The sequence below is a fragment of the Chrysemys picta genome, chromosome 14 (genome assembly GCF_011386835.1).
Source record: "Chrysemys picta bellii isolate R12L10 chromosome 14, ASM1138683v2, whole genome shotgun sequence".
In the NCBI taxonomy this organism is placed as follows: domain Eukaryota; kingdom Metazoa; phylum Chordata; order Testudines; family Emydidae; genus Chrysemys; species Chrysemys picta.
Window position 1 is genome coordinate 13,216,358 of NC_088804.1, and position 27,753 is coordinate 13,244,110.

Here is a 27,753-nt window from a genome sequence, read left to right on the forward strand (position 1 = left end):
AGACACTTTATCAGGTCCTAACTTAGGACACTTTTTAAATGTCTCAACTCAAATGAGACAGCAAAAAATCACTAGTCATGTCAGAAATTCGTGGTCTATGTTTTTGAGTTGATTCACTAAATCTGTTCCCTGTGTTTAAGGAAATGTTTGACACAGCTTCAAGATATACAATAAGACAATATTCAAAACACTCAGCAAAAACAAATGTTGTTTTTGTGCCTGTCTTATGCATTCCATCCGAATCTGATTTATGTTAAATGAACAACTTTTTTGGATTATGAAAACTGTTTGAAAAATGAGATTGTTGTCTACATGACATTTCTCTTATTAGGTTGGGGAAAACATAAATTAAACTCACCTCTAAACAATAATGTAAGAAAGGAAATGTTATACTAGATGTTTGAATTTGGCTGTTTTATTAGTGTTTCATCTTACTGTGGAAAAAGGTCAACTACAGGGAGCTTCCTCTGGGAAAATTACATACAACATGCATCACACGGGCAATTGCAGTACACATACAATAGAACGGCCAAGTGTTTCTCCCCCTTTACTTTATATTTATCCTAGATTTCCTGCAAAATCGCTCACTATGGTAAAATACCTTTCAAGTGTTGCCAACATGTATGCCTCAGGACATGACAGAAGGCAAGATAGAGCCCTGCAGTGGTTCAAACAGAGGCCAAGCATTAAATCATACTTGTACTTTTTGGATTACTGACTTAAACGGCTCACTATATTTCCATTAGAAATCTAGGCTTCAAGGGCTGTAACCATGGAGTGGTGGAAAGCTGCAGATATTTGGAAAACTCACAGCATTACTGCTGAGCTGCAGAAGAAAAATATGAAGGAAAAGCAAGTTCTCTTCTTACCAGCTAGTTGGTTTTCTGTGGCTTGGTGAGACAGTGTGGATCATGGCTGGGTCCTAAATTTCAGTTAGAGCTGGGCAAATAATGGATTTTTATGGTTGCTGGCAATTCCAAAAAATTGGGGGAAAAGAGTTTAGAGTCAAATGAAATGTTTATTTTCAACAAAGATAAATGTTTCATGTTGATTTTGATTATTTTCAAATATTTTGTATTGTTTTTAAATAAAATTAAGGGAAATTTTGAAATGAAAAGTAGTTTTGAACCAAAAAATTGAAATACACCTCTACTTCGATATAACGCTGTTCCCGGGAGCCAAAAAATTTTACCGCGTTATATCGAACTTGCTTTGATCCACAGGAGCACGCAGCCCCGCCCCCGCAGAGCACTGCTTTACTGTGTTATATCCAAATTCGTGTTATATCAGGTCGCGTTATATCGGGGTAGAGGTGTATTTTGTTTCATAAAAGATAGACTGAATTTCAGAATTTTATTCTCCAATCAAAATATTTCAGGGAAACAGAGACGAATTTGCAACATGTTTTGGTGTCGTCGAATTTCTGGTTTTCTCAGAAAAAGTTTTGCATGAAAATTTTTGCTCGGCTCTAATTTCAGTGTCAGGCAGGCAGTGAAGGACTGCCCAGGAGCAGGAGACATTGCACTGAGCCCCTCTCCTTGCTGGCCCTGAACCGAGTCTTACAGCACAAGTTTAAAAAACTAAAAAAAAAAAAGTATGATTTTTAACTTGGATTAGCTAACACACGTTCGCTACCTTGGGTTAAAATAGCAACAAAGACACAGCAAATTGGCTTGTAACTCATGTTAGCTGCTTGAATTGAAGGTTATATGGGAGGATGGGGTTGAATTTGGGCTGACTTAAAAGTTGAGCTGCAGTGCCTTCACTGCTATTTTAACCTTAGCTGATGCAGTAAAGCTAACCTGAGTTAAGAACTCACTGGTTTTGCAGAGTAGCCATACAATGACTTCCAAAGCTGTCAAATAAACCTGCTTAGCCCTACACTATGCTCCCTACAATAGTCACTTCACCCTTTCCCTCAGACCAAGGCGAGTGTCCGCGCTGGCTCACCAATCTACAGAACTAGCAAGCACATTACAAGCTCATTTTTAAGGGAAAGATAATGCTGCATCTGGGGGTGCAAATGAACAGGGCCTTGCCTCTAGCAGAAAATGGGTTACTATGCCATCTCTTACTTTACTAGAGATTGTGTGTGTGGGGGGTGGGGGTGGGGGGGGGGGGGAGATCTTCAGAGTTTGGGATCTGTGGGGGAAGATATGGGGTGGGAGGCAGCGAAGTGAAGTGACAGAGGTTTGAGCATGGAGTCATATTCCTCTTCTGAGGGAATCTGTTTCTAGGTGGTAGGAAGGGGAGGAATTTTTATTCCTCTGTAGAGGCTGCAAAGAGGTCCCAGGAATTACTGAGCTGTGACAAGGGATGGTGTCAGAGGGGCGTTCGTTTAAGAGACTTTAGGCTTTGTTAATCCTGAGATTTATGAGACTCTGCCTCTCCCTAAGTAAGCACGTAGTGGAGTTGGATGGACTTTTTCTCTCCAGTGTCCAGTGCCCTCAGAAATGGGTCTCACGGGACTGCTCCAAGGCATGGGGAGGGTCTGCTCTCTCAGGCAGGTGTGTGTGTGTGTGTGTGTGAATAGTGAGTTGCTGCTTGGCTGAATGTGTCAGACACACTGGTTCTGTTATGGTGGGAGCCATTTAGCTGAGCCACCTCATAAGGTGGTGAGCCTGCTTTGCCTGAGCAATCTTCCATAACTGCTATGGTTGAAGCCTAAAGAAGCTGACTCTGTGCAAGGCATTTTCTAGTTTCCTCAGTGAGACACAGAAAGACACTGGGGAGATGGTACCTGAAAGGAGCAAGGTGTGGCACCAAATCTCTCTAATTCCTGACTGATGGACATTTTTGATGGACTTTGATGGCTTCTTTGATGGACATATTGTCCATATTGCCTTACAGAGTACAGAGTGAGTCTTTAGCACCTTGTTCGCACAATCAGGCATGGCTTCCTTGAAAGTATTTCATTACTCAGCAGGCCCTGAGGTCGCATCTAATGGCAACATACTTTTCTGTCATCCAGATGTGATAAAGTGACTCACCTTGCTCCCTCATTTAATGGAGAATCAGGGACAACATTTTCCAGCTCTGGGGCAGAAGAAATGCCTCGTAATAATTGTGAGAGACTCCTTCTGTCTGACACTCTGAAATAAGGACCAATCATGCAAGCACTTACTATCCTGAGTAGTCCCATTGACAACAGAATTCCTTTGTCTCTCAGCTCCACCTATTATCTCTTGTCTTATACTTAGGCCTGGTCTATACTAAAAAGTTAGGTTGACCCAGTTATGTTACTCAGAGGTGTGAAAAATCCACACCCCTGTGCAACATAGTTAAGCTGACCTAACCCCCGGTGTAGACAGTGCTAGGACCTAGCTACTGCCTCCAGGAGGTAGAGTACCTACGCCGAGGGGAGAACCCTCATGTCAGCATAGGGAATGTCTACACTGAAGTGATGCAGTTGTGCCACTGTAATCATTTCAAGTGTAGACGAGCCCTTAGATTGTAAGCTCTTTGGACAGGGACCATTTTCTTGTTCTGTGTTTGTACAGTGCCTAGCACAATCGGGTCTTGCTCCGTAAGTGGGGTCCTAAAGTGCTACCCCAATACAAATCAATAATTAATTTAATGAGTAATCACCCTAGCCTTGGGCATAGCCACCCATGGAAACTATTCACAGTAGTAAGAATTACTATTACTACAGTAGTAAGAACCCAGTGAATATTTGCAGGATCAGGCCCCTAACATGCTGGCTGGAGCAAGCTCCAACGTCCCTTAGGACTAGTCTACGCTGGCAAGGCAAAGCGCTGCTGTGGCAGTGCTTTAATGTGGCTTGTGTAGTCACAGCAGAGCACTGGGAGAGAGCTCTCCCAGCGCTCTAAAAAAACCACCTCCACAAGAGGCGTAGCTCCCAGAGCAGGTAGTGCGGCTACCAGCACTGATGCACGGTTTACACTAGTGCTTTACAACGCTGAAACTTGCTGCGCTCAGGGGGGTGTTTTTTTTCACACCCCTGAGCGAGAAAGTTGCAGCGCTGTAAAGTGCCAGTGCAGACAAGCCCTTAGATAGAAGAAGGAAAACCCACACAGGCTTTAGGACGTGAAAGCATTACATCTGCGGCCATTTCACTGTATATTGGCAGATTTTCACAACTAAATGTTGCCGTAGGTTGTTAGCCTGTAAGTTTACCATTTATGTGCAGATCTAAAGGAATATGACTTGATGAGACATGATGATTTGCACATTTAGCAGTCCTCTGGTATATTTCAATTTGATCACCATAACCGGTCTGAGAAGCTTTTCGGTCACCTCAGAACAGTGACTGTGCAAGCTATGCCATTCTCAAAGTAAGATTTATATCTACAAAACAAGGACCCCAGCATAATTTTAAGAAGCAATGTTGATTAGAGTAACGATATAATGACCATTTAAAAAAGAATCCTAAACTTATTTTCCTCTTTATAGAAGATGTTGTTTGGACTCTTAGGTAATTACAGTACTTTAATTTTAACATTTTAAACTTCTTGATTTTTGTATATAAATCACCATAGCTGTCCTACCAGGTTACTGTCCATTAGCTTGGGTAAAAAGCTGACAATGCCCTTTGGGTTTAAAACTCTGTGTTTTGAAGAAGAAGAAAAGAAGACAATGACAATAGTTTGTCACTTAGACACTGAAAATAGAAAAGAAGCTATTTTTAAGAACTGTTAAATATTTCTGGCTTTTCAATCATGCTGGGGCACAAAGGATAAAGTAAAAAAGAGAAGCAGATATATTTCAATTCTATTAGAAACATTGTGGGTTGGAAGGAAGTCAATGGTTGTTAAATGGAAAAGGACAAAATCAATAGGGAAAAATTTTATTTTCAGACTTCCAGGATGGTATTATAAAAAATGAAGAATTAAAAATAATATAAATAACCATTAAAAAAGGAAACACTACATATATTTAAAAAAACATTAAGAAACTGAATTGAACATATAAAGGCAAAGAAATTCAGCATTAAGGCTCTAACTCCAGACTAGATTCAACTGAGAACCTGCTGTCTCTAAAATTTAGAATAGTTCTTGTAATAAGTAATTCCCAGTTACTGCAACCCCTAGTGATCACTGGGAAGATATGACTTTAAAACAGACTATACAGAACAGCATCCAATCTCACTATGATTGCTCTGTATTTTCTAGCTGTCATAAAGCTGCTTGAAATACACAAGAGAGGGAGCAGGCCTAGATAATTGAGTTATGCCTAGAAGACCCCTCCATCCAAGATGTTCTACACAACTCTTAAAATGTTCTGGCAGTTGAACCTAGAGGACATTTATAATAATAGTGCACTTGCACAAAGCCAACAGTTGATATTTTGGTGCCACTGGACAGAGTGGCTTATTCTAAAAATCATTGCCTCTGTTCCTATATATTTATATATACTGTACATTCTTTGTCACACAATATAACAGAATGTAGAAGGAAAATCTGACTACTTGTAAATATTTTTGGTGCTTAACTCAAAGTCTGAAGAATATGGATCATGTGATAAATAAAGCCATTTTAATAGCTGACATAAAGGAATATGTTTGCATTGTTAAGTACAGTGTATTGTTAAAACTACTTTCTGTACTCAATAGCCACAACAATAGGAATTTAATTCCATCCCTGTTACTTTTGGTGTGTATAGTTCAACTGCACAGAAAATGGCACAGACATATACAGCAAAGACAACCTTCTTCACCAAAAGAAGAGACTAATAACAAACCACTGAAAGTGAAGCACTGAGTCTCCACTTCAGAAGGATGCAAAATTATATCCCAAAGGATAGTCCTGAAAGAAAGCAAATGACATGAATGTGCACTTAAAGTCACTCTTGTCTCATAATTGAGATGCATCCATCTCTGAGTATATAGTTGGTCTCTAAACAGCGTTGTGGCAGGGATTTTAAAAGGAATTATGTTTTTTATTTATTTCTCCAAGACAAGAGTTTCTTTAATTAATGCTGATTTTCTGCTCCCTCCTCCACTTCTATCTCTATCAAAGCTCACAAATTTGGTCAAGTATGGATCTCATAGCACTGAAAGATATAAGGAAATGGAAAACCAGTCTGTAAGTTCATTTGAAACCAAGTAATAGAGAAAACAGAGAGCAGAAGCTGTCTTCCCTCAAAGGAATCAGTAGATGAGCTCTGAGCCAGCCTGGTCCAAACACAATCAAGAGAGCTTTGAACTTGACTTTTCGTTTATTCCCAGTTTAGTTTAATGTATTGGCTTTTTCCTCAACCTGTCAGTTGTCATATTGATAGCCAGTGTTGAAGCTGAAAGGAAACAGAAGCCATTATTTATTTGATCATATATTATTGATTTCAATGATAGTGATGAGAGTAAGTATGAAATAAGGGAGATGACAAATCTTGAATTACAGAAAAGCAGGAAAAATGGACTACCAGTATTATTTTCAGAATGAATTCCAGTTTCTATTAACAACCAGCTTGTCTTATACAGCGATCATTTAATAATTGGACAGTTTTAAAATGCACAACAGTTGGACATTAGGGAAACATAACTAAGATACTAGTTGCATCATAAGATAGGCACACGGCTTAATGTTTTGTTAAGATGCTTAAACAAGATTAACGTCCAACAATCATGATGTTTTTCTGCTATTGATGCTGGCTATTTGGAAACAGTAACTTAAGTCAATACACGGGCCTCAGTGATTGACACATCATCCAGGAACTCCACTGTCAGAGCCCCACTCCTGCTTTTTTCAAATTATGCCTTTCTACTTTTTGTCTATTTTCCCAACCTCCATAATTTAAACAAAAACTGCTGAAAAGATATGTTATACCACTATGTCTTTGGGTTCAAATGTTCAGAATTGTGCAGAAATATGTGCATATAGCCCATGTCTGCATGTTCATGTGCAGTAATCACAGAGAAAATATGGAAACACACACATTTGAAATCTTGAGCCATAATCACTTACATTTGAGGTATTAAAATATAAGGGAAGATATCTCTACTATAATATCACTCTAAAATATATAGAAAGAATTCGCCTTCATATATAGCGAGTATTTTGTCTATTCAGTTTCTTGCGTTTGTTTCAAACTAAATATAAAGGGCCAAATTTTCACCTTATTTTTCAGGACCAGCACCTGAATCAGCAATGCAACTGGGGTCAAGTTTTGAGCTATTGTACATAATTATTAGTTAGTTTTAACCACGAAGGCAAAAAACAATACAGTATGAATGTTGATAATAGTGCAGAATGGGATATTTGTATGCTTTTTCACTTTTAGCAAAGAGTTTTTCAACGGGCTCATTTTATTTGCTAAGTTGAAGGCCTCATTGGAAACTTATAGCATATTTCTCATGGTTGCTTAAAGACCATCCATGCAAAACAAGGAACACGTTCAACCTGTAAGCATATGGGGAAAACCTATTACATTTCCGTATCGGGTCATCTCAGCATAACCATTTTGTAAGTGAGTTCTTGTCACAGGATATTTGCTTGCCTCTTTGTCATGACTGGTGGCACATATTTGGAGTTTGAGATAGAAACCGTCAATCCAGCTCCCTATGAAATAACTTATGTGAGGGGAGAAGCATCTCATAATACTTAATTTTTTAAAAAACTGCATGATGGTCTGGAATCAATCATTGCCAAGATGTCCGTTGATGAGATCTCACCATGATTGCATATGAACAAAAATGCTTGGAACTAGATCTGCTGTGGGATAACCTCATGGACTCTATAGGGTCATATTGTTAAAATGGTAAAAGATAGGTACCAAAAGTCCTACAAGGCCGATGCACATGGCATTTTCCCACCCACAAAGCAACATACTGGCAAAAAGGCAGAAAGGAAACAAACCCACTTTCATTTGCCAGTCAAACTTGCTAAGGGTGCAAAGGATAAGGGAATGGGCAGGGAGGTAGGGAGAAGGAATACACACCTTAAACTGCCTCACGTTCCCTTGTGCCACAAGATGGTGTTCGTTCTCAGGTGTGATGCAGTAAGCTAGTCTCTAAACAAGAGTGGAGGCACACAGGAAAGAAAATTAGCCATGTTAAATGGGTTAGATCTGCAGATAGGGGATGTTATCTCTGGGTTTACAGGGAAATAGTGTGAGTTTTCTCTAAATCAGTGACTTAATTTTTAATATCATTGAGCCCAGAGGAGACCTAATCATTGAGAGATCAAAGTGTATTATAATTTATGAGCTTCTTGATGGTAGTCCTAATCTCACAGCAACAACAGAATGTTTATGATAAATTTTAGCTGGTCCCCCCCATCATGGGAAAAGGGCCCCAGGAGCTACTTGGCACCACAGCCCTTGAACTTCCTGAATGCAAGGATTGCTGGAGGCTAGTAACAATGCAAACAGGTGAAGAAAGGTGCATGGGAGGGTACCCCTCCATATTGTCCACAAAGCCTAGGTTGTAGTGTCATTTGGGAGCACACACAAACATTGCTCTGGCATGCACTTCCATGGGCACTGTGCCTACCTCTAGGAGCTCCTGCTGGAGAGGTTTCCTCCTCTCTCCCTCTACTGCAAGCTGAATAGCCACAATTTAGCCCTTGATATCTTATACTTATACTAAGAATTTTGGGCATGGCTTCCCCTTTATCTGCAGCCCTTTTATTTTTGGGTATTGCTAAGGTTCAAACTTTGTGAGCAAACCTGAGCTTGCCCTATAATTTTGTGTCATCAGCTTTTGCAAGCAGGTGAAACTCAGTGGGTTAAAGTAAATTCTGCTGTGAGGTTTTGGTGTCGCTTGAGAGGGATCTGCAAACGCAAGAGAACTGAACAAAATAAAGGGTTTGCACAAACCCCAGTGAAAAGAAAGCCAAAGGTTTTGCAGAACATTGATTGCACAGGGCTGGATTGTAACCCTACAAACTAGCAGGAGTAAAGGACAGTGCAGGAATCAGATTGTAACTCAGAGGACCTCAGCCAGGTTCGTGGCTCCCTGTCTGCACTGGTTTTGCTAATTAACCTGGTGTATTGGGGGATGGAGTCAAGTCTTCATCTGCTCCCTGCCCACTCTCATCCATCTGAACAGGAGAAGGAATAGCTGACCAGCAGTGGTCGCTGTCTTCTCCAGGCTTGTACTGTTGTTAGCTTGCACAGTGGTATAAGAAGGATTAGACTCCCTCTTGCATGCACAGGGGAGTAAGAGGGCTCACAGTTGAGCCTATGGAATTGTCTCTCTTACCTTTCTCTTGTCCTAACATATTAGGAGACTATTTGAATTTGAGGCTCAGAAATAAAAGACTGAACTATAATGACATGCCTGGCTACCTCACAACTCTATTTGCATAATAGGTTTAAAAGATAATTAAATTCTACCTGAACGAAAGGGCCTGATCCAAAACCTTTTGAAGTCAATTGGCACCTTTTCATTGGCCTCAGCAGGTTTTGCATCAGACCCACTGTGCATTTTCTGCACTTGTTCCACACACAGATCTTCTGCTGAGGTCAGTAGAACATCTGCGTGCAGAACACATGAACAATATGAAAGGTTCCTGTCATTTGCTGGGGAGAAGAAAGGAAAAATTGTTGCAATTGTTGGGTATATAAACTATAAAATGCTTCTTTGTGGCAGTCTGAATTTTGACAAACCTAGGGGCATCTTTTCAGATTACGGATAGATACTATGATTGAAATCCAGCTGTTTGCAATAAACCAGATGATATTCAAACTGTGCTTGCCTGAGTTTTAAAATACTGGACTATAAGGAACATAAAACAATCAACATTTCAATGTCTTAGGAGTACGTTTGGTATTTTTAAAGGGCTGAAAACAGATCTAAAGGTGGCTTTACTTTCTAAGTCCTATTTGTGGATTCCTTTGGAGCATGGATAAGAATTTCCAGTGACAGTGATGAGAAAATTAATATGATCAGTGAATCTTAAACTTGTGTCATTTTGAAATGGTAATTTGAGGCAAGTACAGATCAGTGAGATTGTAATGAAAAATAATTAGATGTATTTTTTTCACCATAGAAACCAGGTTCCTCTTAAGCAGAACAATAACACACTAGATTAACATTACACACAATAACACTACGTTAAAAGAACATTTTTAAGGTAGCAAAGTCAAGCACTCAGAAGTTAGGAAATTAGGTCAGAATTAGGGTTGCTTGTGCCACCGTTCTTCAGCCCCTTTCTGTGTATGCATTTGATAGTCTTTCCTTACATGACCACATACTAGTTTTGCCACAAGATGCCTGCCTCAGTCAGTGTACAGGACGGATGGTGCTTAATTCATGAGCTGCTATTCAATATTCTATTTTCTCTTCATTGTTCAGTGTGTTGCCTCATGCCTTATTTCCTGCATGTTATTCAAACCCTGCTCTGAAGATAGAACTATTAATTTCCACGTGGGCTTTTCTATGGTGCTCATCATTACAGTATCTGAGTGGTAGACAAACATTAATTTATTTTTCAGCATCCCTGTTAAATGAGGAGGTGTTATCCTCATTTGACAGATGGGGAACTGAGGGACATTGAGTCAAAAGTATCCACTAATATTGAGTGCCCAGTTTGAGATGCCTGGGATTGAATTTTTCAGAGCACTTAGCATTATGTAGCACTTTGCGGTATATCTTCAAAGCAATGCTCCCCTTGCTCCAGTTGCTGCTGTGAGTGCTCAGCACTTATGCAGATCAGACCCCAGCATCAGGAAAATAAGGAACACTCAATTAGTGACCACCTGAAAAGGTTTGTTTTAAGTGACTTGGCCAGTATCACACAAGAACTCTGTGGCAGAGGCAGGGGTAGAATCCAATTCCCCAGGACAACATTCAACTGCCTTAACCATGAGACCCTCTTTTCTCTTCCTGTGGTCCCCTGCCTCATTTTACTACTAGGGCTAAATGGGAAACCGGAATTCCATTTCATAAAAATTTTCACGATTTCAATATTTGTTTTTATTCTACATCCAAACAACACAGGGAGCTTTCACAAAAACGTGTCTGTGTGTGTGTGTGTGAGAGAGAGAGAGAGCTCCTCCCTAACCCCAAATAGCCAAGATTTTAGAGGTCTAGGACACTCACCTCTGATGTGGAAGACCGAGACAAGACCCTACTCCAAATTAGACAGACCAACAACATGCATGTCCCACATCCCAGCTTTCATCAAAAAATTTCAATTGAGCTCTATCCCCTACACGCCTTTCAACTTCTAGAACAAATGTAACAAGGGCCCTACAGCTATCATCTCCAGAGCAGGTCCAGCCTGTGAAGTTAATGAGGCAGGGGTCATGTGGAAAAAATATGTGATCATGTGATTTAAGACTGCAATGCATGTGCAATATTGGGCAGGGTCGGATTAATGCAGGGGCTTTAGGGACTGCAGCTCAAGGCCTCTGGCTAAGGGGGGCCCTGCGGTCCGGTTGCGGTCCACTGCTTCTTTTCATCCGGCCCATGGCAAGTCTCTGCGCTGTGTGTCGGACACCAGTCCCTGAGCCTCGGTGCCCCCCTGGGGCTGGAGCCATGAGCGCTAGTTCACCAATGTGCCCCTGCAGTCTCTAGGTGAAGGGGTTCAGTGAATCTCTGCACGCTGCCCCCAGCGCCAGTTCCGCAGCCCCCATTGGCCGGGTACTGCGGCCAATGGGAGCTGCGGGGGCAGCGCCTGCAGGCATGGGCAGCGTTCACTGCGCAGAGCAGCCTGGCCCCTATGCCTAGGATCCGGTCATGCTGGCCACCTAGGGGAGCAGAGTAGCGCGGAGCCAGGGCAGGCAGGGATCCTGCCTTAGCCCTGCTGTGCCGCTGACCAGGAGCCGCCCGAGGTAAGCACCTCTCAGCTGGAGCCTGCACCCCCTCCTGCACCCTAACCCCCTGTCCCATCCCTGGACCCACCCCAGAGCCCACCCCCCAACTAGATCTGCACCCCCCTCCCACACCCCAGTCCCCTGCCCCAGCCTTGATCCCACTCCCCCACTCCAAACCCCCAAGGGCCCCATGAAATCTAATAGCCCCGGGCCCACAGGAGAGTTAATCCAGCTCTGAAAGAGGGCCAAATTAAGAATTCACAGGCAATCCTAATTCTGGCATTTACTAACTTCTGAATGCTTGACTTTGCAACCCTGATATTCTTTTAATGTAGTTTGCCTGTAATTTTCTATAACATATAAAACAATATAGATCGTAAAAACACCTATAAAACAAAAACTAACATCCATCATATGATGTGCTATATTTACACTTACAAGGTACATCAACAGGGTTGGAACATTTAGACCCACCCCACAGACCTCTGCTGCTTGAATTAATGGAGTAACTGATAGCAGTAGTAGGTTGTCATCCTCTTTGTTGAACAACCCTGGAGGGGGATGAGACCATTTGCCAGTGGGTTTTGCAGACATTTGCTGACAGCAAAGGAATGTTGAGACACAGGAATCTTGGGTTCCGTTCAAGGCTGCGGGGGGGAGTTTGTCTAGTGGGCACAGACTCTTCTGCACATTTCCACCAAAGCTTGAATTTCTTTTGTCCCATCCCCTCCAACCTGCCTGTCTCAGCCCCGGGTATTCTGCACCCCTGGTTCCTCATCTCAGTCTTCACTCCTCAGGAGTCTCACCCAAGTGCCAGTCTCCATGTCCAGCAAGTCCTAGTCTCACCCCTCTGGACTCTCCAGACCAATCCCCTTGCCCAGCAATTCCCAGTCCTCCCCCAAACACACACTTGCCCATGTTTCCCATCCCCACAGAATCTCAGTCCCAATCTGCCTCCCAAGGGTCCTCATCCAATCTTAGTGTCCCCCAGCCTCACTCATTGTCCACTCTTTACTCACCTACTGGCTCTGGTATCTCCCCATTTCCCTGCCTAGCCACTCCCAGTCTCCATCCCAACCTAACTCCCATTCCCAGTTTCCCTTCCCTATTCCCCCCCCCACAGCCTCAGGCTTGCCCCACCCCTTTGTCCTTTTCCCAATCTACTCCCCTTTCCTCTTTCACAGGTCCTACTCTTGCCCCTCTGCATTCAATTCAGGCAGCTGCCTGGGTCCAGCATGAGTGTCATTGAGAGTACAGGAGAGACAGTCTCCCTACTCTCAGTTCAGGTGCCTGGCAGAGCCTGCAGGAGCCCAGAGCTGCAATTGCAGGGAACAATATGCTCAATCCCAGGCTGGAGCATCCCAGTGTAGACTGAATCTTTGGGGAATCTAGCTGCAAAAATCTAACAACTTGTCTACTTTAAAGTTAATTTGGATAAAGATATGGTGTTAATTTAAAGCTTAATCACTATTCCTGAATAGCTGTAGACAAGCCTTAAGGAGTCTTTACTGAGCGGATGTGAACGGCTATTTTTCAAAGCTTATTACTTGCCCACGTTTCGGCAGATTTCCATAGGGATAGCAAAAGGCACATTCCTGACACAAAGTCTACCCCCTGCCAAATTCCAAGTCCCTGTTCCAAAGCATGGGGGCTCTAGAGCGATTCAAATTTTCCCCAGAATTTTTTAATACGGGAAATAGGACTTATTTTTCACATCTTCATTTTCGGTAATGACTCCTCTATTTTGGCTGAAGTTTTCCAAGAATATTCAGCCTGAGGTAGACCCCCAGCATGAAAAAATTATAAGCAACCGAAAACAGGGTCTATGAATGGGAACTGTCAAGCAATCTTCAAAATAGATGATGTCACTAGCTCTATAATTACCCACCCTCCAACTTTTTTTAAAATATCAACTATACAATAAACATTTGGAACCATATTTTCAGATGAGTGGCCTAATCTATTTTAATCAACTCAATGAAGTGCCCAGATTTTCAGAGATGCACAGGACTCCTGTTGAGAATCATGGGCCAAATTGCTGTCTAGAGAAGCATCTGGACTGGGTCCACTCTTTATTCTGGATATTGTATTTGAAGGCATCCATTTATATATATTTCTACAGTTGAGAAAAATCTACTAATTCAACTTTAAAATGTGCATTAAAAATGCTTTTATGAACTACAGTGGGGCATTCTGGCAGACTAATTTCTGTCTAGAAACTGGAATAGGGTGTATTAAATCCAGCTTGTAATTCCAACCTGTTAGAAAGCTGAATCTGAAAGGTCACATAACGAGGAATGTGTCTGGGGAGCTAGAGAAGCAAACTGTTAGTGCAAATCCAGTACATTCATTTCATAATAACATTTCATGACATTTTATTAGCACTCCACTTACTTCTTTAAAGGTCCCACGCACGTTCAGAAATTTATAGATAATGTAGGCAGGCACCAGGATCATTGAAGATAATGCTATTCCCCAGCCAATGCGATTTGCCCAGAGAGGGAAGGTGTAGTCATCATAGGTCAGAGGTTTGAAGTTTATAATACTGACTATCACCACAAACTAAGGAAGGAAAAATAGAAAGAACCACAATTTTAGTCCTTTGGGAAAACTCCAAGTGGAAAACAAGCCTCATCTATTAGATCAGGCAGGCTGCCCAGTGCAAAGGGGATACTTAGACCTGTGCAATAGGCCCTACCTTCAGCCTGTTTACAATGTGTCCCTTTTAGAGGACAGTGTGGAACCACTTAGGGCACTCACGAATGATGTTAATGGTCAGAAAAATCATAAAATTCCAGCCAGGCTATTTGTATCTGCGTTGTGTACTAGTGAACCTCACCAGCAGACTACACGCTGCTGTGGAAGGGGGATTTCCTCCCCTACTTCTGAAGCAGACAGGGGAGGCTGACTTGTTATTCTGTAGTTTAAACTAGAGTTAGAGATGGGGACGTTCTTAAGGCTGAAGTCATGGGTCCCGGACAGGACTATAGGCAGAGATTTTCAAAGGGTCCCTGAGGACTCCTTAAGATCCCTCTTTGTCCTTTTCCCCAGGGGTTCTAGTAATGCTTCCAGGGCCGGCTTTAGGACCTGCAGAGCCTGATTCGAATACCCGGCGGCATTCCAGGTCTTCGGCAGTGGGGAGTCCTTCACTCGGCTCTGGGTCTTCCATGGCACTGAAGGACCCCCCCTCCCCCCGCCGCCAAAATGCCGCCGAAGACCCGGAGTGGACCACCGCCGGGTGAGTAAAAAAAAAAATTAAAAATTAAAAAGGTGCCTAAGGCGTGGGGCCCTCTTAGGCGCGGGGCCTGATTCCAGGGAATCGGCCTAAAGCCAGCCCTGAATTCTTCATAAGGATGGGACTGTCCCTGCTAGACTGTTATTAAATATTTGTTGCCCGTGTAGATACTTACAGACTGTAATCAAGTCAACTCTTAAGCTTCTCTTTGTTAAAATAAACAGATTAATCTCTTTTAGTCTATCACTATAAGGCAAGTTTTCTAATCATTCATGTGGCTCTTCTCTGAACCCTCTCTAATTTATCAACATCTTTCTTAAAATTGTGGGCATCAGAACTGGGCACGCTATTCCAGCAGTAGTTGCACCACTGTCAAATATAGAGGTAAAATAACCTTTCTACTTCTACTTGAGATTCCTCTGTTTGTTCATCCAAGGATTGCATTAGCACTTTTGGCCACAGTGTCGCATTGGGAGCTCTCGTACACCATGAGCCACAAATCTTTTTCGGATAGAATCCCCTATCCTATGAGTATGACCTACATTCTTTGTTTCTAGATATATACATTTATTCATACTAAAATGCATATTGTTTGCTTGCACCCAGTTTACCAAGTAATCCAAATCCCTCTGACACAGTGACCTGTCCTCTTCATTATTTTACCACTTCCCCCATTTTTTTGTGTCATCTGCAAACTTTATCTGTGATGATTTTATGTTTTCTTACTGGACATTGATAAAAATTTTAAACACTGGGTCAAGAGCTAATCCCTGTGGGAACCCACTAGAAACACAGCCACTCAATAGTTTCCCATTTACAATTACATTGTGAGACCTATCAGTTAGCCAGTTTTTAATCCATTTAATGTGTGCCATACTCAGTTTATATCATTAGAAAGGTTTCTCAAGTGTGTGTCCCCAGAATTGCCATTAGCCCAGTGGTTACAGCATGGATGTGGGAAACCCAGATTCAAGTCTCTGCTCCAATCCAGGCAGAGCAGGAACTTGAGCTTGGGCCTCCCACACCACATATGAGTGCTCTCACCACCAGGCTATTTGCTATTATTGACTAGTCTCAGATTGGATTCGGTGTGTGTTGGTTTTATTTTGTGACAAAAATGGAAAGGTTTCTAGTTTCATCCTGATGTGGATATGGAGTGGGACAGTTTTTGAAATTTTGAAAATGTTTGTGGGTCAGGAAAACCATTACTCTAGGAAAAAAGCCTTGGTGGGGAAAAAAGCTCTTCTGGCTAAAGATGTTTGGGACAGCTTGGCCAGATGTTCCACTCTCTCAATGTACAGCAGCACTTTCTATCCCACTTAAACAAATAAGATGCTTGAGGGTATTTTTTTTTCTAGCTGCTGCTCCATGTTGGACATGAGCTACTGAAAATTGAAAAACTCAGCCACTCTTATGCCCATCACAATGTATCTTCCTTGGATTGTGTGTCCTATTGAAAGAACGTTAGATTTCTAATACAATGCAGGCTAGAAACATTCTGAATCACTTATTGATTCAGTATAATATGTTTGAGTTTTGTTAGATATTGTAGTACAATACCAATAGAATCAGTCACCAGAAATGTCTTTAAATGTTGTATTTGTCAGAAGATAAATTGGATGACTATCAGTATGTGTATATAATCTCAATGTGCAAAGTACATTGGTAATTTCTTTTTGTCCCCCTGGCTATTCCACCTTGGGCCATGCAACTACTTCAGATTAAAATGTTCAGCGACTGAGGGGTTCTCTACACTTGAAGGGCTACAGAAGCACTTCAGTGTAGACACTACTACGCTGATGGGAGGGGTTCTCCCACCATCATAGGTAATCCACCTCCCCAAGAGTTCGTAGCTAGGTCAACAGAAGAATTCTTCCGTCAACTTAATGCTGTTTACACAGGGACTTAGGTCGGTTTAACTACGCCGTTCAGGGGTGTGTAGTTAAGCCAACGTAATTTTCTAGTGTAGACCAGGCCTAGAATGTCAAAGGCTACTGAGATAGCTTTTTCAAATCAGCAAGAATGCCAGAAATGCTATATACTCACAAATGTTGGTTCATCTAGTGATGTTTTTGGTTGGCATTCTATAGCTGTGAGAAATGTGGGGATAATGTTTCAACAAGAGACTTCCTAATGCTAACATAGGTATGTGGATATCTAAAACTCCTAAGATAAATGTTTGATCTAGTATCCTATGGAAAGACCTGTTTATATTTAGGAACATAGGAATTGCTATACTAAATTAGAACAGGGAGCCTTCTAATCCATTATCCTGGACAGTGGTCAGTACCAAATGCTTCTGAGGAAAGTGAAGGACCCCTGCACTAGGCAATTATGGGGTAGCCTTTCCCCAGGTAAAATTTTCTCTTAAAAACCACTTGTTAGAGGCTGGTTTATGTTGTGAAGCATGCAGGTTTACATCCCTTCCAAAATTCTTTTAAAATTAAATATTTAACTATTCTAATAATAGTTATATTTATTTTATACTTTATTTATTATTATTATTATTCAATAATATTTGAATCCTGCAAAGTTCTTAGCCTGATTGATCTCATGTGGCAATGAGTTCCACAGGGTACGTTGTGTTAAAAAAACTATTTCCTTAATCAGCTTTGTATTTGTTGTCTTGTTCTTTCATTATAAGAGACGGCTAACAGAAGTTCCTGATCTACCTTCTCTGTGCCATTCATTATACCGTATAATTTATAGCTCCTCTTATTAATATCCTGTAAATTAAACAATTCCACTCTTTTCTCACTGTCTCTAAACCCCCTCTAATTCTGCTACATCTTTTCAATTCAGATTTTCCCTCTGGTTTAAAACAAATAACAACAAAAAGCATTTCCATTGCTTTTTCACAATTTATAATGGAGACAAATTATAGGTTAAAAAAATGGTATGGACTACGTTTTTCCCCTAATAAATCATGCTTACAGTGTCCATATAACCTTTTAAGACACCTGAAAAAACCCAGACTATTAGAATCAAGCTACTCAATGTTCTCTAAAATGTGTGTACTCTCCCCACAGGTATTAGAAAGTATCTGTATATAGTAGTTACACTCAGTCAATGATTGACAATATTGGACTTTAATTCTGGAGGTCTTCTAGGACTGTATGCATGGCTAGAGGATGCAGCATCCACTGATCCAGAAAGGTACATATTTTCATGTTTACAGTAGATATTAAAGCATATACTTTAAGAGAGATTAGCAATTCTTTTTTAATTCGCTTTCCAATTATCACCTACCTACACTGAAGGTGGGTAGTTATCTAACCCTGACCATGCAGTTCATCACCAAGTAATTTAGAGAACGATTGGTAACATATTTATACCAGAATAAGCTTATTTGGAAAGACAGTGACCATTATGCTGCATCCCACATCCTACACACAGACATCTGTGAGCAATTGTGTGATTAAAAATAGAGCTGAGGTTACATCCCAAATACCCAAAATTCCTGGTAGCCAGGAAAACACCATTAGAACATCTTTCATTTACTTCCCTACAGCTAGGTTTGTGCTGTAAAATTGAATCCAGAACTTGGCTTCCCATTCTCAAAAGTTGGGTTGCAGGGAGTGTGGTACACAAGAAAGCTAGATCCAGCATTTTCATTCAAACTATTGTTGATTGGGATCTGGGATCCAAAAATTTGTGTGGATTTGGTTGCAGGATCTATCCTTGAGGGTCACAATTTATACTAAGCTTATATTTATAACTAGTGTTTAAAGGGCTACTAAATGGTTAATCAATTGTTAGAGCATTTAACAGGTCAATAGGTTGTTTATGTAACAATGAATTATAACCATCTCTATATACCTTCTACTGATGTGGTTATAATCATCTTCAACATACAGTCCTCATGTCTGTAACATATTTATAACATCTTTTGATCATTCATTAACCTTCTATAAAACACCTACAAATGGAACATTAATATAAAGTACGACTGACTGACTTCAGTGTATGCTTCATTGACTTGTTACTGATTGGATGTTATCGTATGCTATTAAAATGTTTTCCTTTTTAAAAATGTGTTAGTGTATCCCATCATAAATATGTCTCGATAAGAATGCCTTGTGTCATTAACTGTTTGATACCTAATTTTCAACTTTGAGACGATATCTGATCCAGATTTGAGGTAGCAATTTGGCAGATCGCTACTGCTTTCAATTTTAAATTGAAAGCATAAACTTTAATGCAACAGAAAATATCCTAGGTCACAATGATGTCAAAATCTCCATATATTCACCATGACCTTTTGATCTACAAATAACCTGGAATGAATGTATAAATACCCAATATAAAACTGCAGTTTAGTTCCAACTCTAACCTTTACATAAAACTACCAAATGCTACCTTCATATTTCAGGGAGAAAAAATCCTCAAATGTAATGAAACGTCTGTTTATTTTCCCTAATACACGTCAGAAGGCTTACAAGCTATATTTAATGTGTCTCCTCTCTATGTCACACAGCTAACCATTTGGAGTAATTGCACCCTACATATTCTAATGCGTTAGTCCACATTTGTGATCTTCATACCCTCCAAAAAAATACATTAATAACTGAACTATGTTCTTTAGTACATATATAACAAATAGTTGTAAAATTTTATATGTAGTCACATTCTTGTGCATATTGTTGTGGTTTTACTATTCAAAAACAAGCACATACATAAATGGTAGTGCCTCAAGAAGTTATGTGCTTAGTTGACACATATTTGTTTAATGATGGCTGAGTGAAATTTAGCACTGAATAACCTCCCCCCCCAAAATATTTATTTGCCTAAAACATTTGGTATAAACATTACCACTCCATATTGAGTTATTTATCTTACATTTTGGGGTGGGACCTGAATTGGCAGCATGTTATTTGTGTTGAGATTAAGTTGATTGGAAAACTGCATTTGTACATTTTGCTCTGAATGTTACAAATATGATCGTTTCAGTGGTATAATCATTAAATAGTTTCACTTTGTACTGTGTGTATTACACTTTTGAACTCCATCAATGAAATATCAATAGGAAACATATTGGATACTGCTTTTACCAGTTATGTTTCACCTTTTTGCACTAAGCATTTGCCTATCAAAAGTTAAACTCAATTATAGTCAATGGCGTTACTCATCAAAAGATAAACACCAAAGCCCCAATAGCTACGAGAAAAACATTTCTCCCCTTGGACAAGCTATTGCAAAATTGTATTTCAGAGGTTTTACATCTTCCACTGAAGCATCTGATATTGACTGTTGTTAGAGAGAGAATATTGGACTAGATGCTAGATTTGGTTTGACCCAGTATGGCAATTCCTATGTTTCGTTCCTTATGGAGGGCAACTGCAGTTCTGTATACTCTGGCAACAGCTGGAATCATGTATCTGATTACTCTATAGATTTCGTTGTGGGGAGGAAAGGGTTGTTCTTTTGGTTATTTTTTAAACCAATTTGATTGACATCTGCTGGGCATCACTGAAGTCATAATGAGACATACACCTCTACCCTGATATAACGCGACCTGATATAACATGAATTCGGATATAACGCGGTAAAGCAGCGCTCCACGGGGGCGGGGCTGCGCACTCCGGTGGATCAAAGCAAGTTTGATATAACGCGGTTACACCTATAACGCGGTAAGATTTTTTGGCTCCTGAGGACACCGTTATATCGGGGTAGAGGTGTAAAATGAGAAATATGTAAACCTCAGCATTAATATAAACACATACCATCACACACACACTAGTTCTCCAAGCCAACTTCAATATAGCCAATAGCTCTACATGCAGCTCTGATGATGAAGAAACCTCAAAAGATTAAAATGTTTAGTTGAACCAGTTGAGGACCCTTCCAGGCCAAATGGCCTTTCAATCCCATACAGTTAACCTCTAGCTCCTACCTGGTGTTCACTTTCTGCAAAAAAGAATTTGAGGACTGTACCTCTCCTTCCTTCAACACACACATATTCACAGTGTCTTGGACAGGGAGAGCATTCCCACCATCCGGGTTACCAAGCAGAGCCACTATCTCCTAAACCAGTTTGGAGAGAAGGGGCTACAAGTGATGCCCACAACTGATTTGGTGGTCTTGACCACTAATCATTTTTTTTCCTGTTTGACAAATTTCACCCAAAATGCAGCCTCTCCAAATGTGAAAATGAGTCAAAATGGCTTCTGCTATCCTGGCTGACAACATTGGGGATAACCGCGAGTAACAGGGCCAGCCTTAGGGTCCAGTAATCAGGAAAGTTGCTCTGAACACCTGGTTCTGGGGATGCCAAATTTAACATCCAGGGTGTGTGTCTGCATCAAAATTGGGTGGGCAGAGTATTTGTTTTGTATTGCTCAGCTGTTTGGGTAGCACTGAAACTCTATACTGCCCTGGGCAACAAAACATGTAGCGTAGGCCCTGATGAGTAATGTTATGAATTTGCTTAATATCTTGCTTTTAGTATGAATAAGCTGGTAGGAAGCCTCCTCATAGTGTTCTTTCCAGGACAAAATAAATAAATAAATCACCTCTTACCAATAAAAAAGCAGGGCTAACAAATTTCCAACACAGTCGCCAGTAGAGGCCCGGTTTGAAGCCCATCATTTGTTGGATGTCTTCACTGAATCTGTCCACACCTGCAAGTTAAACACAAACAGAAGAGACTCAGACTTCAAGTTGGCAAAAATGAGTAGACAGTGGCAAAAAAACAAACATATTTGTTATTTGTAGTCTCAGAAAAATATAAGTGAGTTACTTCCAAACCAGAAATAATGTAAGTATGAAATCCTGACCCCATTTTAGCTAACAGGAATTTTGAAATTGAGTTCAAAGGGGCTGGGGTTTCTCTCTAATTGTCTATTCACATGATACTCTAATTGTAAATCCCACGACTACTGAGAAAGACATAAATTTATTTGGGCATAAGCTTTCGTGGGCTAAAACCCACTTCATCAGATGCATGTAGTGGAAAATACAGTAGGAAGATATTTAGATAGATATACAGAGAACATGAAAAAATGGGGGTTGCCATACCAACTCTAACGAGAATAATCAATTAAGGTGGGATATTATTAGCAGGAGAAAAAAAAACTTTTGTAGTGATAATCAGGATGGCCCATTTCAAACAGTTGACAAGAAGGTGTGAGTAGCAGTAGGGGAAAAATTAGCATGGAGAAACAGTTTTTAGTTTGTGTAATGACTTTATTCAAGCCTAATTTAATGGTGTCCAGTTTGTAAATTAATTCCAGTTCTGCAGTTTCTCGTTGGAGTCTGTTTTTGAAATTTTTTTGTTGAATTGTGACTTTTAGGTCTGTAATAGTGACCAGGGAGGTTGAAGTGTTCTCCGACTGGTTTTTGAATGTTATAATTGTTAGAGTTAGTATGGCAACCCCCATTTTTTTCTATGTTCTCTGTGTATATATATATATATATATATATATATATATATATATCTTTCTACTGTATTTTCCACTGCATGCATCTGATGAAGTGGGTTTTAGCCCACGAAAGCTTATGCCCAGATAAATTTGTTAGTCTCTAAGGTGCCACAAGTACTCCTTGTTCTTTTTGCTGATACAGACTAACATGGCTACCACTCTGAAACCTGAGAAAGACATGTTGAGCTTCATTTTCACTTAAGCCACAACACATTTCAAACATTGAAATGGCAAAATGAATACAGATGCTTTTTTTATTATGGCTGTGGGCTATTCTACTTGTAGTCAAATTACACAACTCACTCATACTCGTATACAAAAACCCACAAATAAATAAGGCGCTGATTGTAAAGTAAATCCACATATTTGTAACTCTTCAGAGGAGCTACCAGTTCCACTTTTTTCAGCGCAGTGTGAAGAAATACACATTGTCTTTGTAATGCATGCCGTTTCATCTTTCAGTAACCTTCTCTAGAATCTGTCTAGGTGCTTATCTTTCAGTTTAGATGTGTGCCATAACATAAGAATATAAGCCACTACACTGGATCACACCATGGTCCATCTTGCCCAATATCCTGTCTCCATGCTAGAGGTTCAGGGGGATTGTACAGACTAGGGCAATTATGGAGTGATCCATTCCTGTCTTCCACTCCCGCTTCTGATAGTCAGAGGTTTAGGGTAGAGACCTACACAGGACTAGTGTAGAACCCTGCAGTGAGTCTGGAATCCTGTGGGTTCCACAGGACCCACTGCCATATAGCAGGTGCAAGTGGGAGTAGGATTAAAGAATAGTCCCGTGCAGGGCTTTAGTTTAGGGTTTCCCCGAGCATGGTGGTGTTTCCTTCACCAGCTTGGCTCATAGCCATTGCTGGGCCTATCACCTATGAATTTATCCAGTTCTTTTTTGAAACCAGTTATACTTTTGGCCATCACAACATTCCATGGCAACGACTTCCACAGCTGAGTTGTGCATTATGTGAAAAAGTTCTTTCTCTTGTTTGTATTCAACCTGCTGCCTATTAATTTCATCAGGTGACCCCTGGCGGTTGTATCATGAGAAGGGGGTAAAAACACTTCTCTATTCACTTTTTCCACACCATTCATGATTGTATAGACTTTGATCAGATCCCCCCTTGGTCATCTCTTTTCTAAGCTGCCCAGCCCGAAGCGTTTTAGTATCTCTTCCTATGGAAGCCTTTCCATACCCTTGATACTCTTTTTTGCCCTTCTCTGAACCTTTTCCAGTTCCGCTATACATTTTTTGAGATGGGGCAACCAGAATTGTCCACCAAGGGGGGACACATCATAGAGTTATAGAGTGGCATTATGCTATTTTCTGTCTTATTTTCTATCCATTTCCTACTACCTCCTAATATACTGTTGGCCTTTTTGACTGCTGCTGTGCACTGAGCTGATGTTTTCAGAGAACTAGACACGGTGATGCCAAGATCTCTTTCCTAGGTGATAACAGTGTATTTAGACCCTATCGTTGTATGTGTATAGTTAGGGTTGTTTTTTCCACTGTGCATTACTTTGCGCATATCAATGTTGAATTTCATCTTCCCTTTTGTTGCCCAGTCACCCAGTTTTGTGAGATCCCTGTGTAATTCTTCGCTGTCTGGTTTGGAATTAAATAGCTTGAATAATTTTGTAGCATCTGCAAACTTCACTGTTCACCCCCTTTCCCAGGTCATTAATGAGCATAACAGGAAGGCTACAATGCCCTGGTTTAGATTTCCCAAAGCATTGCAGGAAACTACTCAATAATACCAAATATTTTTTCTAAAAACTATTATCTCTGTACACATTGTCAATATCTCCTAAATTAATACTGCGGACACAGAAGATACATTAGAAGATAAATGACATGTTCACATGTGTAAAAAAGTAAAAAGCAGCAATTATAGGAAACTGTTGGGAGTTTTGATTGTTGAAATCATTGGGCAGCTGGGGGCAGAGGGTTTGCTTGATGAGACTGCAAGATCAGACTCTAAATAATTATAATCAAACTTGCCATGTTAAATGAATGACATAGAACATGTTTTTATAAACATGGTAGACTCACCTTGATCACTTGATTAGCATTTATAAATTTGCATTAGCAGTTGTAAATACATGAGCCTATTACTTTCATTGTGAGCCGAACCTTATTTAACCAAACACCACTTAAAAACTGTAGCTGAAAGTTAGCTACATCCAATGGTTGTTACTGTGCTCTGTGGAAAGAGGGATGCATGAAAATGAGAAGCAGAACAGACTTATATGCAACTGACATTGACTAGCGAGGAGAGAAGCGTAGCAGACAGACTCTCTCAAATTAACCAAACTATCATTGAAGCACTTAGGTGTTCCTCTAAACCATCAGATAGCTAAGGTTCTCAATACCTTATTCGTTTCTTCTTATTATTATTATTATTCGTGTGCGTGCGTGCTCGCATAGTATATATTACAGCACTAAAAGCTAGAATCCTCTGTGTGTGACCAGACACAGTATACACAGTGGCAGTACAAGTTTCCTCCCACTGTCCTATCAGTGAACTGGCGGAAGCCCCCATGTCTTTCCACCTAAGGCACCTATCAAAAAGTGTTATTTGGGCTAGGACTAGGATCAGAGTATAGTTCAGCTTCCATTGCGACTCAGTCTTTGGAATCTCTGCTGAAATAGCATCATGGTTGCCAATTAGTGCCAGTGTGAAACTGGTGTGAGAGGAGAATCAGGCCCTTAAAGGCCATATCTCACCAGGAACATAAAGCCAAGGATGAAATGTGATTATTTTCATGTATTTCCTTTTAGATAATGCACCTAAATTCTCGTGTATATATATTTGATATATAGACATAAGCAGCAGTGGAAGCCATAAAAATAAAAATTTCTGGAGCCACCTAATCTATCTGGGCAAGCACCCGTCGTTTACCTCATTTACACCATCCTCAACTTGTCCCTTTCTCCGAAACCTGGGAAAATAAACACTTTTGTAGCATGTTCTTTAAGTGAAGGGTGTCAGACTCCATGGGACCAAGGATGGACATTTGTTCCAGAGATGAGAACCTCTCATAGGAAACATCCTGCCTCCAGCCACTGCTCATTTAAACTAGAGGTCTGTTAGTATGAGTACCTCCGCACATATCATGTTCTGTGGCAATGAGTGAGGAAAGGGATGTGGGTTTTTTTTCAAGTAGGCAGGACTTAAACCCTAAAGAGCTCTATAGGGCTTCTAAACCAACACCATGAATTTCACCGCTGAACAAGTTGGGAACCAGTGTGTAGGCATGAGGTCCTTCCTGTGAGAGTCTGCAGTAGGCTACCATAGTCTGCACTAGCTGAAGGTTCTGAGAGTCTACAGGGGTCAAATGTATTGCAGCTAGTCTCAAACGGATAAAGATATGTCTAATTGTAGGAAGCTCGGTATGCGGAAGAAAAAATGATAGAAATCATGCTAACTCATATTCATTGGACCTTTCTTGAACTTAATTCCTGACTGGAAATACTTACTTTCCACCCATAATATTTTATTAGAACATAAATGTATGTATTAACTGGCAGTTTTAATTTGTTATGCAAAATAATTGTAAAATGTCTACCTTCCATATGATTAGATTGCTAATTTCTCCCCCCAAGCCCCGGCTTTGTATCTGTTGTTGAAATCTTTGAATTGAATTTCTCCTGGTAGCATTTCCCAATGGGAGAGATCACTTTGCAAAAGTTTAATCTGTGCCAAGACTATTTTCCCACATCAGTTTATAATTACATGACCACTGCTGCTGTGATAGCTTGGAAAAAATTTCCTGGTCAGAACCACCGTAAAATAAACAAACACATACATAAAAAAAGATTCCTTGCTTGTAAGCCTAGAGACAACACAAATAAAGTAATTAGAGAAATCTCCAAGAGAAAAAAGGGCTCTTGGCTCAGTGCTCAATATTTCTCTTTGACCAGTGTCACGCTCACGTAGATGTACTGAACCTCCAAGTATTAATATACTGGAGAAGTATGTTGCAACTTGCAGGTTTGTTTTTCATCCCAAAGCTAATGGGCAAAGAGCCATAACTTTGAAGGCTTTTTCTCATTGGAACTTGTTTACGAGAGTTGAAAGGTGTTACCACAGTACTAATGCCTATTCTTAGGGAACAATTCAAATGGAACCAGTTGACTTGCATAATTTTGCTTCAGTACCCACATTTAACTCATTCTTTCCCCCCGAATGGTTAGATTAGCATAGCATTTTGTGACTAAAGTCTTTTTGATCATATTATATATGACTATGCAACTCTGAAAATAAAGGGACTTTGTTCCCCACATCCCCCACTGCAGTTTCAATATAGCAGTCCAGCTCTGCTCCATCACTGTCAATATGAAGAACATACCAAATCCTTGATATTCTTAACCTACAATCCTTAACATATAGAAGGACTTTTTTTTCTATGGTATGTTTCTGTGTAGCTACAGGATTCAGCCCACCTGTTTGCACTGTTTCTCATATTTTATTAAACTTGTTTAACTCTGATATGCTGGCTTTAAAATTTTGTAGAAGCTTATTCTCATTTACAGCAGTGTCTCTTTACATTGTCAGAAAAGCAATTGAGAATCAGGCTCATAGTCCATTAGACAATACTGCTGCTTAGTGCTTTAGAAATGTGCAATTTAAAGGCCCCAGTTCAGCAAAATACTTGAGCATGTGCTTAACTTTAAGCTCAGGAGTAATCCATTCCTTTTCAGCAAAACACTCTAGCCACTTTAGTGCAGTTACGATACATACTTCTTTATTCTTTTATTTCTATTCATACTCTGACGTCTCAAACTAACTCTGCAAACCTGTGCTGACTATCCTCTCTGTAAAGTTTGCTTTTATTTTTAACATTTTAAATGGTCATATATAAAATCTTCTCCCCCATTTTAATCATGTGACTTTAACATTTGGCATTCCTAATTCTGCCCAGTTCAGTTAGGTAAAGTATTCTTCCCAACTTCCTATCCTAAATTCTTTGAATCTTGATTTGTACTGTTGATCAGTGGCTGCATGCCACTGTATGTTACTGTGGGTGATGTATACACCCTCAACAACCTTTTGCAACCTTGACAATGAAGTGTGTAGGTTCTATAAACATAAATTAGTAAAGTTTATGAAGTGCTTCTGAAATCTTTGGAAGTAAAGCTATGATGCACTTAAGTTTTATGACCAAAGACCCTAAATAAATACATTAGTGCTAAAGAGAATTTCAGTGTAATCTCTGAAATACGTAAACAGCAAAGCTGTTTTATCAGTGTGTCCACACTAATGTTTTGTTACTCCACTGATGACTGTTGGCATGGTTCTTGCATAAATAATTGTTCTGGACATGTCAATCAAATTAATAGGCATAAAAGAACAGCTTAGTAAA

At 40.3% G+C, this 27,753-nt stretch overlaps 1 protein-coding gene across 3 annotated transcripts in view; it reads right to left on the bottom strand.

Moving 5' to 3' along the window:
- Positions 1 to 4,793: 4,793 nt before the first annotated feature.
- SLC6A2 (solute carrier family 6 member 2) overlaps positions 4,794 to 27,753 on the bottom strand; it is a 101,812-nt gene continuing 78,852 nt past the window's right edge. For all 3 annotated transcript variants that reach the window (XM_042852290.2, XM_008166935.4, XM_024104099.3), the window contains 4 exons: positions 21,473 to 21,573; positions 14,113 to 14,280; positions 7,897 to 7,968; positions 4,794 to 6,252 (listed from right to left, as the gene is read on the bottom strand). In XM_042852290.2, the coding sequence (XP_042708224.2) occupies positions 6,229 to 6,252; positions 7,897 to 7,968; positions 14,113 to 14,280; positions 21,473 to 21,573 (365 nt within the window). In that variant the 3' untranslated portion in view covers positions 4,794 to 6,228. The remainder of the gene's footprint in view (positions 6,253 to 7,896; positions 7,969 to 14,112; positions 14,281 to 21,472; positions 21,574 to 27,753) is intronic.